General features: G+C 52.4%; 8 protein-coding genes; 6 read left to right on the forward strand and 2 right to left on the reverse strand.

The window, feature by feature from the left end:
* The first annotated feature begins 74 nt into the window (after positions 1 to 74).
* Positions 75 to 482, forward strand: CHC_T00002874001 (hypothetical protein). Its single transcript, XM_005714269.1, has one exon. It carries the CDS (start codon positions 75 to 77, stop codon positions 480 to 482), a length of 408 nt encoding a protein of 135 aa, XP_005714326.1.
* Positions 483 to 484: 2 nt separating this feature from the next.
* Positions 485 to 751, forward strand: CHC_T00002875001 (hypothetical protein). Its single transcript, XM_005714270.1, has one exon. The coding sequence runs from the start codon at positions 485 to 487 to the stop codon at positions 749 to 751; it is 267 nt and encodes an 88-aa protein (XP_005714327.1).
* A 37-nt stretch (positions 752 to 788) lies between these two features.
* On the forward strand, positions 789 to 1,626 carry CHC_T00002876001 (hypothetical protein). XM_005714271.1 is given in 2 exon segments: positions 789 to 980; positions 981 to 1,626. 1 exon segment carries the CDS (start codon positions 789 to 791, stop codon positions 978 to 980), a length of 192 nt encoding a protein of 63 aa, XP_005714328.1. The 3' UTR covers positions 981 to 1,626.
* A 122-nt stretch (positions 1,627 to 1,748) lies between these two features.
* On the reverse strand, positions 1,749 to 3,074 carry CHC_T00008673001 (Peptide chain release factor eRF, subunit 1). Its single transcript, XM_005714272.1, has one exon. The coding sequence runs from the start codon at positions 3,072 to 3,074 to the stop codon at positions 1,749 to 1,751; it is 1,326 nt and encodes a 441-aa protein (XP_005714329.1).
* Positions 3,075 to 4,302: 1,228 nt separating this feature from the next.
* Positions 4,303 to 5,820, forward strand: CHC_T00002877001 (hypothetical protein). The gene has a single exon (XM_005714273.1). The coding sequence runs from the start codon at positions 4,303 to 4,305 to the stop codon at positions 5,818 to 5,820; it is 1,518 nt and encodes a 505-aa protein (XP_005714330.1).
* A 1,017-nt stretch (positions 5,821 to 6,837) lies between these two features.
* CHC_T00008918001 (ferrochelatase) lies at positions 6,838 to 8,237 on the forward strand. XM_005714274.1 is given in 2 exon segments: positions 6,838 to 8,106; positions 8,107 to 8,237. The coding sequence occupies 1 exon segment, from the start codon at positions 6,838 to 6,840 to the stop codon at positions 8,104 to 8,106; it is 1,269 nt and encodes a 422-aa protein (XP_005714331.1). The 3' UTR covers positions 8,107 to 8,237.
* Positions 8,238 to 8,914: 677 nt separating this feature from the next.
* CHC_T00002878001 (hypothetical protein) lies at positions 8,915 to 11,442 on the forward strand. XM_005714275.1 is given in 2 exon segments: positions 8,915 to 11,341; positions 11,342 to 11,442. The coding sequence occupies 1 exon segment, from the start codon at positions 8,915 to 8,917 to the stop codon at positions 11,339 to 11,341; it is 2,427 nt and encodes an 808-aa protein (XP_005714332.1). The 3' UTR covers positions 11,342 to 11,442.
* Positions 11,443 to 11,708: 266 nt separating this feature from the next.
* Positions 11,709 to 15,987, reverse strand: CHC_T00002879001 (hypothetical protein). XM_005714276.1 is given in 2 exon segments: positions 11,709 to 11,952; positions 11,953 to 15,987. The coding sequence occupies 1 exon segment, from the start codon at positions 15,985 to 15,987 to the stop codon at positions 11,953 to 11,955; it is 4,035 nt and encodes a 1,344-aa protein (XP_005714333.1). The 3' UTR covers positions 11,709 to 11,952.
* Positions 15,988 to 16,282: the final 295 nt, after the last annotated feature.

Below are 16,282 nucleotides of genomic sequence, written 5' to 3' on the forward strand. Positions count from 1 at the left end.
CTCCTCCGCAGAACTTTAAAAATTATCATCAAGTAGTCTAGATCTCATTGCGGTACCCTTGTCATGTAGTCTACATGGCATGCGCTACAGTACCGGTACAGTATAGAGTACCCAAGGGTACCCTTGGTACTGTACAACACAGCAGTGATCTGTATGCAGCAAAAGAGCTGAGGAGTTCGTATGTCATTCATTTTCCTGTTTACTACTTGGCTTCGAAACACAAACACCCGGCCAGCCGTCATGCTTGGTGTCTAAAGGGTCTTGAAAGGCTAAGTTTGCAGCCACAAGAATTAATCTGCCCCGGTAACGCATCTACAGAAAGAAGCCTGAAAGAGCATTTCATCGTTTGTCGCGGCCGGACGATACCACGCTTTGCCCGTACTTCACCAACTGAGGCTCTCCTGACGCCACTTTTCTTCCACAACAGTATCAACGAGTTGCCTCCATCGGGAAGAATATGTCCCGTCATCACCCAGATTTAATTATGTGCCGCAAACAGCCCGGCATAGTCGTTGGCAAGCTCTGTCAACGCTGTGAGGGGAAATGTGTCGTATGCGATTCGCTAGTGTCGCAAACGACAGAGGCAAGAATTTGTGACGAGTGCAACTACGGAACTTTCCAGGTAGGACATCTCTCTCTTGACGAAAAGTCGCTTCGAAACCAAAGAATGATATCAAATCGCAAGGGATCTGACACATTCTCATTCTACGTTTTACTCCCCGATTCTGCATTCAACTTAACTTTCGCGTAGGGAAAATGCATTGTTTGTGGTGGCACGGGAGTTTCTGATGCATTCTACTGTTTTGAATGTACAGTTCTGGAAAAGGATAGGGACGGTTGCCCGAAAATCGTCAACGTTGGCACTGCGAAAATCGACCTTGTCTACGAGAAGAAAAAGTATAAGCGGTAACGAACCCTTCATGGGAGACACCCCCCATCCCAGCAACTTGTTCGGCGCATTCATGATATTAATCGTGTAAAACAAGATCAAACACTCAGTCCTACCTAGAGTGATATATTCATACTCATCTTTCGGTCTACTCAGCAACTATCATACGCCTCCCTGCAGTCGGAGACATCTCTCTAGGCATCTTTCACGGCCATACACGAATTTCGGCTCAAGTTTGGCGAGAATCTCACGCTCCGTGTGCTGGCCATGCGTATATGTACCGCTGTAGATGTCAAGTCAAGTACCTTTGAACAGAGCTTGAAACGTGGCTGAGTCGGCGTGATGAGTACTGAGAACAGAATGAACTTGGCACGGAAGTTCAGATGTAGAGAGATCCCGTACTCATAACTGAGCGCATTGTTTATGCGAGAGGTGCAATCTCGGGGAGGGAAAAGAACTGAGATCATGCCTGTTCTGTAATCACGTGTCTGTTCCCGAGTATTCATATGCATTTCTTCAGCAACAGAGGAGTTGCAGTTGCATATCAGTGTCGTAAGAACAGTTCTAGAAGAGGGTAGGGCGTGGAGGTTCAAAAGGCCCCACGTAAGCACCGCGAAAAGTGACCTTGTCTACGGCATGAAGAACAAGAGATAACGGACACCTCCACGGGAGACATCCTCCAACCGAGAACATTTTCAGCGCTTTATCTATTTCCGTAAACAAAATCACGCAGTTAACCCTACTTGCAGAGTCACATACCCCTACCCATGTTCCCGTCTACCCAGCAACTGTCATGCGTCCATTTGCAACTAGGGACGCTTCTCTGTGCATGGTTCAAACCTTTTCACATGTTAACATTCTAAGCCAAAAGGTCCTCCCAGTCTTCGTCTTCCTCAGGCTCCTCGAACGCTTCGAAGTTGACCTCATATCGCATTAACCCACCGATACCACCAAAGCCCTGCACAAATTGTGCACCTTCTTGTGATCGATCGGTGATGAATTCTAGAGTTGTGCCGAAGTCCTTGTAATGCGCGGCCATCCAGTCGACAAAAGGTTCTTGTTCCCGAGTCTCAAGTTCGACCTTTGTTTCCTGATCAACGAAATGTGACATGTCATTCATTTCCTGCTTGCTCAAGATCTTGATGACCTTTTCATTTGTCTGTGGATTTTCAAGCTCAAGCCTGGTGTGTTCCATATTCTCCCAAGCAATAAGAATCTCAACAGCACCTTGCTCCAACGCCAACATAGTATCCCTTACGCCGAAGCAATACTTGTTTGTGTCTTTGGAAATTTCGTCGAAATACCTTTGTACAAGCTTCTTTTCCTGAATAAACTTGACATTGCCAAGTGTCTCTGCTGAGAGGTCAATGGCCTGGTTGAAGCCATTTTCGCCTCCATAGCTGACATCTACCGTCTTCAAGACCTTGGCCTTCAGCCGCTGGTCAAATAGTTCTGAAGTATACAGTTCTGTTTTGAAGTCTGCGGAACCCGCAAGAATAAGACCAGTGACGTTGACCTTTTGACCATCCGGAATGAACTGGGTAACTGCGATTTCTGCTACTTTTCGGACAAAGTTATGGCGCTTCTCTAACCGCAGGCGAGCAAAACGCAATGCGGACTGACCTCCGCGACCGTGCTTCTTCGGAAGATCAACGGAAAACTTGTGAAGAACGGATCGGGTGTTGCCTGTCAACAAGCCGAACAAAGCACCATTTCCGTCCATTACGATAAAGCCAAACTTCTCGTCAGATTCTAGTAGACTCGCCAAAGCCTCTGTGTGGAATTTGTTATCGCACAAATACAGAGAAGTGTTGATGGGCTTAAACGGTTCAAAGTCAACAAGGACCTCACGCTCCTTGTTCTGGTCGTTCATAATTGTACCACAGTAGATAACGAGTCCGTTGTCAGGTACCTTGGGGTAGAGCTTGAGACGCTGCTGAGTTGAGGTGATGGCACTGAGAACGGATTGACGGTTGACACGGGACTTGATATTTGAAGCGGTCCCGTACTCGTCACTGAGCATCTTGTTAACGCGGGAGGTTTGATCTCGAGGAGGGATAATTAGTGAGATCATGCTTGTTCCGTTACCACGGGCCTGCTCTAGTGCTTTAATGAGCTTCTTGATCTTCCAGACCTGAACGGCGCGATCTCCATCGTCGTCCTGTGCCTTGTCCTTTTCGCCCATGATGAGGAGATGTGGGTGTGAGAAAGCGATTGAGAAGGGGGTCCGGCGAGAAGGATGGTAGACGGTGGTGACGTGGAAGGATGGGGGAAATCAGAGACAATGGACAGGATTTGTGTCGATGGATGCAGGTGCAGACGAGGAGCACAAGGATATGGAAGAATTGGTAGAAGAGTGAAAACAGGGAAAGGCGTTGCGATATGATTGCGGAAACGGGTAAAGTGGGGGCTCGGGGACAAAGCGGAAGGGCAGGGGCGCTCCAAGATTGGAGGCAAGGGCGTTGCGTAGTACTTGCGATGTGGTACTCAACAAAGACGGCAACACTCGGTGACCGCGAAGCAAAAGCGGTGTGACGGTGTGTGTGTAAAAGGGGTATCCGTTGTGTTTGCATTGAAAGGCATCTATCTGTACTGCCGTTCGTGAGGCAAAAAATTGATTTGTAGAGGCGACGGTCGCTTCTTCGAGTGAGAGAGTAGATCATACCATATGATTGTGTGATATCTTCCCGAACCAGGGACCATGGAAGTTCCATGAACAGCGATGACAGAGCTGTTCCGTGTCCACGTGGCACTTCCTCTTTGGCCGCTTTGGCCCGGTTGTTTGCAGAAACGGCAATGATTCGCCGGCTGTGCTGTCCCGTTGTCCTCCGCTACACCATTACAGTAAACGCCTGCCCATGTTGTCGACGACGGGCCCGGTCGACGACTGCCGGCCGTTCCCAGCGACTGCCACACTAAATGTATTGCTTTGACACGTGTAAAATACAAAAACGTCATTCATGATGTGTCCGAGGTGTCTATGTTGACTGATACTGGGATGAGTGCACCGCTGGCGCGGGATACTGTACAACGCTGGGATCCGTTACACGTGTCCGAAAATACTGTGCAACGACCGTTCTGCACAAAATACAAGTGTGCCAATTACTGCCTTCTCTCTCTCTTCACTGTCCAACTCTGTGCTGACACCTCGCCCTCACCACCTGCTATGCCTCTCTCCCTGCTTCGTCCGGGGGCTTCGTCCCACGCCTGCCCGCATCTCTTTATCACTCACCAAAATTCACTCACCAAAGTCCGCCCACCATCCCTCGCCTCGCCACTCTCTCAACAGAAACAGAACCCACTTGCACTCTCACTCCCGCACCCTTCCATCAATACCCTCCCCGATGGTAGAAGTCACCTCTCCTCTGAGCAGGGAAGCCGGCCCTGTCGCGGAGCCGCCCCCCAGACCCCACATGTTCAACGAGGCCCGCAAGCTCATCAACACCAACGCCCACATCTATATCGAACGCCTCGCCGAGGCCGTGGCCATCCGTTCCGTCTCCACAGATCTCTCGTGTCGCGATGACTGCTTCGCAATGGCTGATCTTCTCCACCGCTGGATAGAGGAACTCGGCGGCTCGTCAGACAAAGTCCTGGTCGGCTTCCAAGAGCTCGACGACGGCTCGCGGTACGACCTTCCTCCCGTCATTCTTGCTGAGTTTTCTGCGGGAAAGCCGCGGCAAAAACCTACCGTTCTCGTCTACGGCCACTATGACGTGCAGCCAGCTGCCGAGGCGGATGGGTGGTCGACGGATCCTTTCACTCTGTCAGAAGTTGATGGAAAACTGTACGGTCGCGGTAGTACGGATGACAAGGGCCCGATTCTTGCCTGGTTATGGGCGATTGAGATTCATCGAGAACTTGAGCTCGAGCTACCAGTGAATGTCAAGTTTTGTCTCGAGGGCATGGAAGAGTCCAATAGCGAATGCCTTGACGATCTTCTCGAGCGCGAGTCGAAGGGTGGTTTCCTATCCAATGTCGATTATGTGGTCATTACGGACAATTATTGGGTTACCACGGACAAGCCATGTCTGACGTATGGTCTTCGCGGGCTTGCGACGTTCCACTGCGAGGTGAAGGCTGGAACACAGACGTTACACTCGGGGGTTTACGGAGGATGCATTGCAGAGCCGATGACTGACGTGATTCAATTGCTGGCAGCCGTATCGGAATATGGGCATGGGGACATTGGGATTGAGAATTGCGGGCGGAAGTCGGCGACGCCTATAACGGAAGCAGAGACAGAATTGTACAAAGGGATTACTTTTGACGCAGAAGCATTTCGACACGAGGCAGGGGATGTGCCAGCGTTATTGGGAGAGAATGAGAAGGAAGTTTTGATGAACCGGTGGCGATATCCGTCGCTGTCGATTCACGGAATCGAGGGCGGGTACTCTGGGGAAGGGTTTAAGACGGTGATCCCGGGGGCGGCGACGGGTAAATTTTCGATTCGACTAGTGCCCGGACAGGACGGAAAGGCGGTAGAGGAGTCGGTGAAGGCAGTGCTGGAAAAGCGATTTGCGGAATTGAAATCAGCAAACAAAATGACTGTGACGTCGACGTCGTCCAAGGCATGGCTGGCCGACCCGCGGTGTCCGCTGTACCAGAGTGGGGCGGCGGCACTATTGAAGGTTTATGGGGTGAAACCGGATCTGACGCGGGAGGGAGGGAGCATTCCGGTGGCTGGGTTGCTACAGGAAAAGCTCGGGGTGGAGACGATGCTACTTCCGTTGGGGCAGAGCGATGATGGGGCGCATTCTGAGAATGAGAAGATGAGCAAGAGGAATTACTTGCAGGGAGTGCAAGTGCTGTTCACGTTTCTGGGAGAAATTGCACGGGCGCACGAGGAGCGAGGTGATATGCCTAACGGGACACCGAAGAGGAAAGGAACTCTGGGTCGCCTGAAAGACATTTGGTACGGACTGTCGTGAGTGCGGAGGCGAGACTGAGATTTTTGCGACAGTAAATTACCCTTGGGTACAGTGCAGTCAGTACCTTCGTACCCTTTTCCGAAGAGTGTACAGTGGTGCAGGCGGCGCAGGCGGCGCAGGCGGCGCAGGCGGCGCAGGCGGCGGGCAAAACACGGCCAGAGAGATACACTAGAGTACAAGTACAGTAGTTGTGCTACAACTGTAATGTCCGCGGTTTGGGTGGCTAAAAAACATTAGTTTTGAATATTGTTTCTCCTTTTCTCTGCTTTTTTTAGCGAAATGCGGCTGAGGAGGATAGCTTACAGTATATGAGCGTAGCGTTGATCATGCTGAGACACCCACCATTGTGGTTCCATCCAGGTAGTACAGTACAACATCAGGAGATAAGGCACAGCCTATACGGCACGCCAGTCATCACATCATGAAGCCGGCCGCCAGACGCTCTCCCTGTTGTATGATACCATTAAGTACTAATGGCTCCCCCCTCACCGTAAACGGCGACGGAGAGAGCTATGGCAATTTTCTTCCTCCATCACACTCCCCAATCCCCACGGAAGGGAGCCATCGGGGTTGTTGAAACCAGTATGAAACAGTATGGCATTTGTTGTTTGGAACCGCCAAGCCTCGTCTCTCCCAGCGCCTTACTGTAGCTGCCACCCTCGCCCGCATGCCTTATCCCGGCTCGACCCTATCATGCCCGACTCAAATGTGTGAGTCTGTAAAGCCCGTCCTGCGGTATACTGTAGCATCGGCCCCCCTGAAAGTTAGAAAAATAAAAGCAGAGGCACTGTAAAGCAACATGCGAGATTTTGTCGAGCTCACGCCGCCCTTTGCGTTGAGCCACAAGCGGCTCAAAATATCACACCAACGAAAATGCCCACCAGTGCAAAACCCCCGCCCATCCCCCCACCCATCCCCCCACCCCTATGCTCACAGAACTCATCAGCCACATCCACCATGTCGCCCCGATCTCCTCCCCCACCGTCCTTGTCCCCCTCTCTCCGTAACTTGCCCGCCATGGCCTTCTTACCCACCCCGCCGCTCGCCCTCCGCCCCGTCTCCTCCTTCACCCGCACCCGCACCCGCACCCTCTCCCCCCGCCGCCCCAACCGCCGCCCCCTTCTCACACCCCCGCGCGCCACCGCGGCCGCCACCCCGTCCTCCACCACCGTCACCCCCGCCCCGCTCGAGTCCCAGGCAGAGCTCGCCCCGGAGGTCTCCCCGCCCTTCCGCGGACGAACCGGCATCCTGCTCGTCAACATCGGCACCCCAGCCTCGCTCTCCGTTTCGGACGTCCGCGAGTATCTCCGCCAGTTCCTAGGCGATCCGCGCGTCGTCGACCTCAACCCCTTCCTCAAATGGTTCGTCCTCAACCTCTTCATCCTGCCCAAGCGCCCGGCAGAGTCCGCCGAGGCCTACGCCTCCATCTGGGACGACGAACGCGGCTCCCCGCTCCTCTTCCACTCGCAGGACTTTGCCGAGAAGCTCGCCGCCCGCCTCGGCGAAAAGTATGACGTCGCCATCGGCATGCAGTACTGTGAGCCCAACGTCTACACCGTCATGGAAGACTTCCGCGCCAGAGGCGTCGACAGAGTCATTGTCGTCCCCATGTACCCGCAGTATGCCAGCTCCTCCACGGGAGCAGCGATCGAAATTGTGTACAAAGCCGCCGCAAAAGTCTACTCCACGCCCTACCTGCACACGGTCCCGGCCTTCTTCGACCATCCCGCCTACGTCAACTCGTACGCCTCTATTATTCGCGACGTCATTGGCGTCGGGTGCAAAAAATATGACCACTTGCTCATGTCCTTCCACGGCGTCCCGCAACAGCACTGTGAACTTACAGACGAAACCGGCCTGCTGTGCCAAAAACAGGAGAACTGCTGCTCCTCCATCGTCCAGGCCAACCGCAATTGCTACCGCGCCCAGAGCTTCGCCTCGGCCCGCCGCATCGCCGCCGCGTGCGAGATCCCAGACGGCAAGTACTCCATCGCCTTCCAGTCGAGGTTGTCGGCTGCGGGGCCCGTCTGGATCCAACCGTACACCGATTTTGAACTGGTCAAATTGGCCAAGGCCGGCGTCAAGAGACTAGCGGTCGTCGTCCCCTCGTTCACAGCCGATTGCCTGGAGACTCTGGAGGAAATTGGCATCCGCGGCAAGGAAGACTTCATTGAGGCGGGCGGCGAGAGTCTAGACTTGATCCCATGTCTCAATTCCTCCGACGTTTGGACAGAGGGTATGTTGCAGATTTTGAAGGACTCTTGCCCGATGGAAACTTTTGACTGAGGTACAGTACAGTATACCGTACGCTACGTATGTAGAGGACCTGCCGATTTGTTCAAGTGTGCAAAGGTAGAACGAGCGAGGCGGTTCGACTAGTTGGCGATAAAACTGCTAGAGTCTTTCACGAACAAAAACGGGGTACTGTAGTAGGTTAATTTCCATTTTCACGACTTTGCCCGGCATGGTCGCACGCGACCGGGAAGACTGCAACCTACTACTTGTGCAGACATGCCCGATCACGGATTTCAGGCTTGGTTGAGAGGCGCGGGGATACAGCTACGTTTATATATTCTGAGAACATGAGCGTTAGTCCCCGTACGGTAGTATACACCGTATAGGATCTACTGTACGGGCGATGAGACACCAAGGAGAAGGCAAACGGCATTGTTCTCCAGAAGGAATGGCCGAAGCAGACCAAGGAGAAGGAGAAGGCAAACACCATTGTTCTCCAGAAGGAAGGGCCGAAGCAGAAGCATCGCTGTTCAATAAAAATGATTTCGCCGATTTTTTCGTTGGTCACAATAAAAATCTCATTTTCTTACGTCACAACAGTGTACCCTGTATGATACAGCGCATGGTCAGACAACACAAGCCCCGATTTCTGCTTACAATTTCCTTTGAGGGAGCACCCAATCATCATCATCATACATAGTCAACCCTTACCTCCAGGAGCCTCCTTTCAACCCAAACTGCTCACTCCTGTTCCGCTCAGCTACGACTTTCGAGAAAACAAAATCAACTCGCACATCTCCTCAGCAGCTCCTCAGCATTACAACTGCATCAACCTCTCATCCACACCGCAAACTCTGTCATGGCGACTCTGTCAGGCGGGCTGCGGAAGGCTCTGCAGACCCGCCTGCTCGACGGCATGATTCGCAAGGTCGAGTCCGGCTCCAACAAATGGAAAGTCCTCGTCGTCGATCGCGAATCCCTCCGCATTCTCTCCGCCGCCCTTCAAGTCAACGACCTTGTCAACGAAGGCATCAGCATTGTCGAGATGCTCGACATGCGACGCGAACCCCTCCCACGCATCCCAGCTCTCTACTTTATCACTCCGTCCGCCGAATCCGTCCAGCAACTCGCGTCCGAGCAGGCAACCCAATACAGGGAGTATCACATTTTCTTCACCTCCCGCCTTCCCGATTTTCAGATGGACGTCTTGAGAGGGAACGTGGCCTTGTTGCGCCGTGTCCGCACGCTCGTCGAGCTAGACGTCGCCTTTCTTGCCCTTGAATCACGCCTGTTTAGCTTGGGACGCCCGGCGAGTTCGCTTCCACAAATTTACGCGGACGACGGGAATGCGCGCGAGGAAATGGCTACGATATCAGAACGCGTAACGGAGGCATGTGGAATTCTCGCCCCGTCTATAGACTGGACTGTCCGTTGTGATGCTACGTCTGGCACATCAAAGACAGTAGCCAGTTTGGTCAAGGAGCAGCTCGAAACAGCACGAATTGAACGTCGCGCCAACACAACCGGCGATAAAGAGAAAGTCGTAGAGGGGGGAAGTGGGGACGCCGACGAAGTTGGGTCTCCTGTGAAAGCCACTTTGCTTATTGTCGACCGTATTGCAGATCTCACCACTCCACTTGTGCATGAATATTCGTATCAAGCAATGGCGCATGACCTCCTCAAGCTCAACTACCAGAAACCTGGTGGTGCACATGTTGAGGTCCCGGATGAAAAGAATACTGAGAAGAAGAACTGGCTTCAGATCGATGACGAGGAAAACGACCCAGTATGGACTGACATTCGCTCTATGTTTATTGAGGAAGCCCTTGCAAAGGCCCAAGCGTCCTTGAAGGAATTTCTTGAAACAGATGCTGCCTTCAAGATTCGGGGGAAGGGCACAAGTGATGTCGACATCAAGGACATGAGCGCCGCCGTGCGAGCACTACCCAATTCACAGCTGCGCGCCGACAAGCATGCAATGCACATTCGGGCTGCTAGAGAGTGCCTGGAACTTGGCTCCACGCAAGGGCTGACGGATCTTGCTCTTGTAGAACAAGATTTGCTTCAAGGACGGACTTCAGAAGGAACAAGAATACGGCCAGAGGCAATGCTAGAATGCATCACTGCAGTTCTTGATGACAGCAGGGTGCCTCCATGTCATCGAATCCGTCTTGTGATGATAGCCTTAGTCATCGCCGAGGGACTGCCAGGGTTGGGAGGTGAAAACTCCGCTCTTGCACAGTCTGCAACCTACAGGTCTAAACTTCTCCGCAGCAAAATCAGAGATATCGTGAATGAAGATGGCAGCGGGGGGGCACCTTTGATGGGGCTGGAGAAACTCTTGACGATCGCCAGCTCAGGACTTAGCAGTTACAAGGCCACACAAAATACGCATGTGGGCGGCGACAATGCCGACACGGTCGCAGCAAAACTGAAGCAAAAATATGAGCATCGCCGGCAAGCCAAACAAGTGAAGAAAGACAACGCCATACGAAGGAGGCGACACGGTCTTGAAGAGCAAGACGAACTGGAATACGACGTCGCACGCTATCACCCACCCCTGCGCAGTGTTATGATGGACCTCGTTGATGACGAACTCGACACAAGCGACTTCCCAGAGATTGGGTCTGTGTCCGTAGATTCCATCATTGCTTCACTTGGCGAGTCGTCCGTGAGCGATCAAAACGATAGCGAGAGATCTAGTCATATGACTGGAAAGGCAGCATTACGGTATGGTGGGGCAGCTGTCCGCTCTCATTCTGCTTCAGTCGCTTCAGCCATGAAGGCTTTCGGTCGAGGAGAATCTAAACAATCAACCGCATCTGATGATGACAAATTTCGGCTGGCTGAAACTGGCCATTTGTATATAATCTTTGTTGTTGGTGGCGTTTCTTATTCTGAGGTCCGTGCGATGTACGAGGTGTGCGCAAAGAGGGAAGCTAATATAGTAATTGGTGGGTCAAGTGTTTTGACTCCAAACGCCTTTGTAGAGGCAGTGGGAGCACTGGCCGACCCAGTTCAACGCATTCGCGTGATGCTTCCCCCTCTCCCTGTCGAGCTAGCAATGTCAAGGGCTATGCAAGCGAAAGCACTGGAAGCAGGAAGAGCAACATCGGCGAGCGGTATGGGCTCTCGGAAGAGTGAAGCCAATGTAGATGATCCGTCAGAGGTCAGCATCAACTCGAACACGGATGAGAGCAAGGGTCGGGATGATCCACAAGTTGAAGTAGTTGTTGGATACAAAAAATCTAGAGGCATGCGTTTATTCGGACGAAAGAAAAAGTAGACATTACATTAGACGGATTCGCTGATTGTGAGGGAAAGATAAGTCCAACGACAGCTAGCTACGAACGGAAGCAAGAATTAACATGCCAATTTTGCCTTGGGTGTACTGACCACAGGACAGAGAGTAAGGGATTTTCCTGATGTGTTATTTTCCAGTAGGTCTTAAGAGCAGCACGGTCCACTATGCCAGTGATGACCAAGAAACCTAGTAGCAAAAGATATCAATGAATTTGAAAAACGTCTGGAATGAAAAGATACGTCATGAAGCACAACACTAGAGGACAATGTGCACCTACGTCTTCCATCCTCCACGCTTCAGAGCTTACGCATCACACAACAATTCTCGTGTCCGCGTGACGCGAACGGGGTCCTATTGCTTGTATTTTACCGTTTGAAAAGCAAGAGCCATGGGCATGAAGTACAAAAGCGTGAAGATCCGAGAAGTCTGCTAACTCTTCCCACTTAAAAGGTATCAGGCAAGCAGCTGGCTGACCTAGTAGAAACACTGCTTCGACCCTCACGATCCTTTCTCAAACCCAAATGCAGTATAACTCGAATAAAAACTACATATACCTCAGTTTATTTGTTCATACTGGACAAAATAGGAGTCCGTCACCTCGACAAGAACCGAATCCTTGCAAATGCATATCCAGCGACTACACGGCAAACCATGATTGACACGCCAATGGCCACAAGACCAACCCACTTATTGACATCATCAGCGCTGAACCTCTCAATCAGCACTTGGCCGTTCGGAATGGGACAGAAAGTACATGTACTAATGCCATTTCTTATCACAGTCCCAAAGTTGCTGTCCGGAATTTCCTCGCAAGTGGCAAAGCCTTCAGGCAGCCCGAATTCCAAGAGCTCAGTAGGTTTGCAAGTGAAGTCCCTGTCATTCATCTGATTCTGGACGATACCAGAAAGGTAGTAGAAAAACGGATTTATCCAGGTACTCCACCGCCACCACACGGGCATGGCGTTTTTCGTGATAAAGAACCCAGAGAGAACATTGAACACGGATGTGAATGAGCTCGCAATCATTTCAGCAAGGGCGATAGATGGGGTAATACTTGCCAACATCACCCCGAGGACAACGGAAAAGTAGTAGAGCAGCTGAGCTGCCAAAAAGAAGTATCCAAAACGAGCAGCATCCAATCCAACCATGAAGTAGAACACAATTGTGAAAACGAGGGTGGCGACGAAGGTGAAGGGAATTTCAACCAGCCCTAATGCAAAGTGGAAAGAGAGCGGCTTATATGTCCCTGATGCGATTTCCCTGTAAAACACCGAGCGTCCATTCACTGTAGGTGGAATGACGTTTTGCGCACTCAAACTGCTGGGTATCACAGTCAGGAACAGCGCTGCGAATGCTACTTGGGCCCCCACCTGCGTATCTTCAACGTCGCGAAGGTATAAAACACCGATCAGTAGGGCAATGGCAAGCATCAATACAACCCTCGTAAGATTGTATTCTGGAAGACGCCAGTATCGCCAGAATAGCCTTCGAACCACTTCAAACAACTGCTTCTGGAGTCCAATACCCTGGAAGGAGCCTTCTGATGAATCCACATCATCCTCGGGTTTTGCAAGCTCTTCAACTTCATCCACAGTTTTCCTTCTCTCCTCACTGTCTCTCCATTCCCCTGACCAGTCTTTGCTCTCATCTGCGATGACATCCAACATCCAATCAGCCGGATTTGTGTCCTCCTCCATCTCAGGTGCACCCCTGGAGCGGAAGTAGTTTCTGATAGCGCCACCACCTTCACCGATGTCACCGAAGTACACTTGCTTTCCACCACGCTTCAAGAGCAACAGTTGGTCAAACATGGCAAACACCTCCGTGCTTGGCTGATGAACTGTGCATATCACGCTGGTTCCTGTGTCAGCGATCTTGCGCAGAGCATTAGCCACCACTAAGGCGCTCGATGCTGAAATTCCACTGGTCGGCTCATCCAAGAACAGCACAATTGGGTCGGCCACCACCTCTAGTGCCATTGTGAGGAGTTTCAACTCTCCAGCTCCAAGCGATTTCACGAGGATATCTGCGAAAGGAGTGAGCCCCAACAAATCAATCGTTTCCATGGCACGAACATTCTTCTCACGTTTCCTAATTACTTTTGGTAAACGAAGGTTGGCACTGAAACAAACGGCTTCCTTCACGGTTGCTTCCCCGATATGCATGTCATTTTGTTCGCAATAGCCAGTCCAATGGGCAATTTTCTCCTTGCTGATCGGGACCCCGTTGATGCGGATGTCTCCATCCATAGTAGTACCCTTGCCCATCGTCTTCCTCAGCGAGCAAACATCTAACAGTGTTGATTTTCCTGCCCCACTCTCACCCATCAAAAGCACAACCTTGCCTCCGATGGCATGACCGGAAATCTCATTCAGCAAACGCTTCTTCCCATCTGCTACAGCATAAACTACATCCTTGAACGTAAAGCGTGTATTCGTCTTCATTTTGGCACCCCGAACATCAATAGAGACAGAATGCGACACAGACTCCAACTCCGTTCTCCTGTTCATATCGGCTTTCGATCTAAGCTTCAATGCGTGTCCCGATGGCTTGGACAGAGCAGTTGCAACAGCAGCGACCAGTACAAACACAACGAGGAAACCGAGGGAGACGAGGAAAAAGTATAGGCGGAAGATAGGTCCGTTGGTTACGCCCAACATTTGCTCTATGAACTCGAGCCCATCGCCCACGGTACATACGCGTAAATCCATCGGCACAGCTGGATGTGGCGGGAGCAATTCTTCGGGGTCGCATTTAAACGTGAGGCCGTCAAATTCATTCAATAGCAGAGCTTCAAATGCATAATGCAAAGGATTGATCCAGTAAAGCCACTTGATCCATTCATCGATGAGCTGGGGCGGTTTCATGAATCCGGTGAAGAGGATAAGAATGATTGTCAAGATACCACCAACGCCCTGCGCACTCTCCGAGTCATCAAACACCGCCACCAAGAAGCGCGTAAGAGCGATCATGATGAGGGAAACAACGGAGACGATGAGAACAGCGTAAAGAAGTCTTTGTGCACTGCCACCAAGACTCATCCCTGCCATCAGATAGAGAGGTATGAGGAAGCAGGAAGATCTCGCAATCTCTATGACGACATCAAAGAACGTATACGTCAAGATTGCTGGCCAGGCGCTGTAAAAGGATGAGTAACGTTGCTTGGCGAAGACTTTCCTGTCGTCATGCTTTTCCGGAAGTTTTGCAAGAGACGCCAAACTCATAAACAAAAGAGCGAGGAACAACAAGCCGCCTCTGGTGGTAGCACCCGCAGCGTCCTTATCTAGTTGCCAGAATATAGAGCCCAACATGACACCGAGAATGAGATTTTGAGCGAGGTCAGCCAACAGGGCATCCTTTGTTGCTCCTATAAACTGAAGCTGACGTCTGCCAATGGCCTTGATCTGATGGCGAGGTTTGTTGAGAGTTGCCTTCTGTCCAACCTGCCAAAGGGAGTGAGGCATTTCGATGTTCGGCTCCGGAAGCGGCTTCCTTGCGCTGGCCTCCATGACTTTCTGTCCAAGCATTGCGGAGAGTTCGCTTCTCTCAAAACGGTCTGCAAACTCCTCAGGCGTGGTCGGAGGCACGTCCTCCAAGGCATTGATATCAAGGTCTACATGAAGATACTCGGCGCGCAATGCCGGGTTTGCGACAGTGGCAATAAAGTCTGGGACAGAGCGTTGCGGAGGTCTATGGAATCCCAAGCCGAGGAACCAACTCTCAGCCTGATCGCGCGGGCCAAAGTAGATGATATGTCCCTGTTCCATGACGCAGAGAGTATCGAACAACTTGAAGGCATCGGCACCAGGGGCCTGCATGGAAGTGATTACAGGGACATTAGAGATATCGGCAATCTCACGCATAGAGCGGGTGATGCTAAGGGTGGTGCTACTGTCCAGCCCCTTGGACCAGTTGTCCATGACGACGCAACCAGCATTCATGCCGACAAGCATTTCGCCAATTGTAACTCTCTTCCTCTCTCCACCACTGACGCCTCTGAGGGTCTCATTTCCAATGATGGTATCCAAGGTGCGCTCAATCTTGAGCATCCTTGCCGTGAGGAGGACGTCATTCTTTCGAATGGCCTCGACATGGGGCACCCAGGTGGGCCACTTGCAGGCGGCTGCAAACTCCAAGGTCTGCCTGACGGTGAGATGGGCAAGATGCTCGTCATACTGGGCAACATACTGGGCGAAATGGGAGGGGTGAAGGAAACCATTGAGCTTCTCCTGGCCGTTGAACAGTACCTTTCCACCGAGTTCAACCGTGGAGCCAATAGGCCTCCCAGCCAGGCGCTTGAGCAGCAAGCTGCTACCACAGCCCGAGGGCCCCAGGACGAGGCACATAGTGCCGGGCTCGACGTAGCCCGAGGCATGCGAGAGGACGTCAGCCCTCTCCGGGGTGGGGTCGTCCTTCGCGGCGGTGGAGGTGCTATCATCGAGACTGGGCTTGAGCTTCGCGCCGCCGTTCTTGAGCAGGGACCTGCCGCCGGTGAAGGCCGAGACGACGGTCTGGATGGCCTCGGACGGCGGGAGGACGGGGACGTTGCAGGTGAGGTCCTGCCAGGCGATGGTGATGTGCTGGCGCGGGATGCCCATGGCCATGAAGATGTCGCGCAGGGTGTCCATGTAGTCGGAGAGCGAGAAGTCCGGGGCGGCGATGTCGATGAACGGGAAGTCCGGGTAGTCGCCCTCGACGCGCGAGCGCAGCTCCCACAGGTTGGGGCCGCCCGCGGGCGCGCGCGCGATGCACACCTTGGGCGTCATGTCAGGGTCGGTCGGCGACATGGCGGCGAGGTCCGGGGGTGGGTGTGGTTGGGGGGCCGGTTCGGTCGACATGGAGCTGGATGGGCGAAGAGCGGGCGGCTTAAGACGGAGCGGGAGGCGGCGAGTGGGGTCGGGCCGGGGTAAACGCCACCCGGAG

This window comes from Chondrus crispus, genomic scaffold (genome assembly GCF_000350225.1).
Source record: "Chondrus crispus Stackhouse genomic scaffold, scaffold_16, whole genome shotgun sequence".
Taxonomy (NCBI): Eukaryota; Rhodophyta; class Florideophyceae; order Gigartinales; family Gigartinaceae; genus Chondrus; species Chondrus crispus.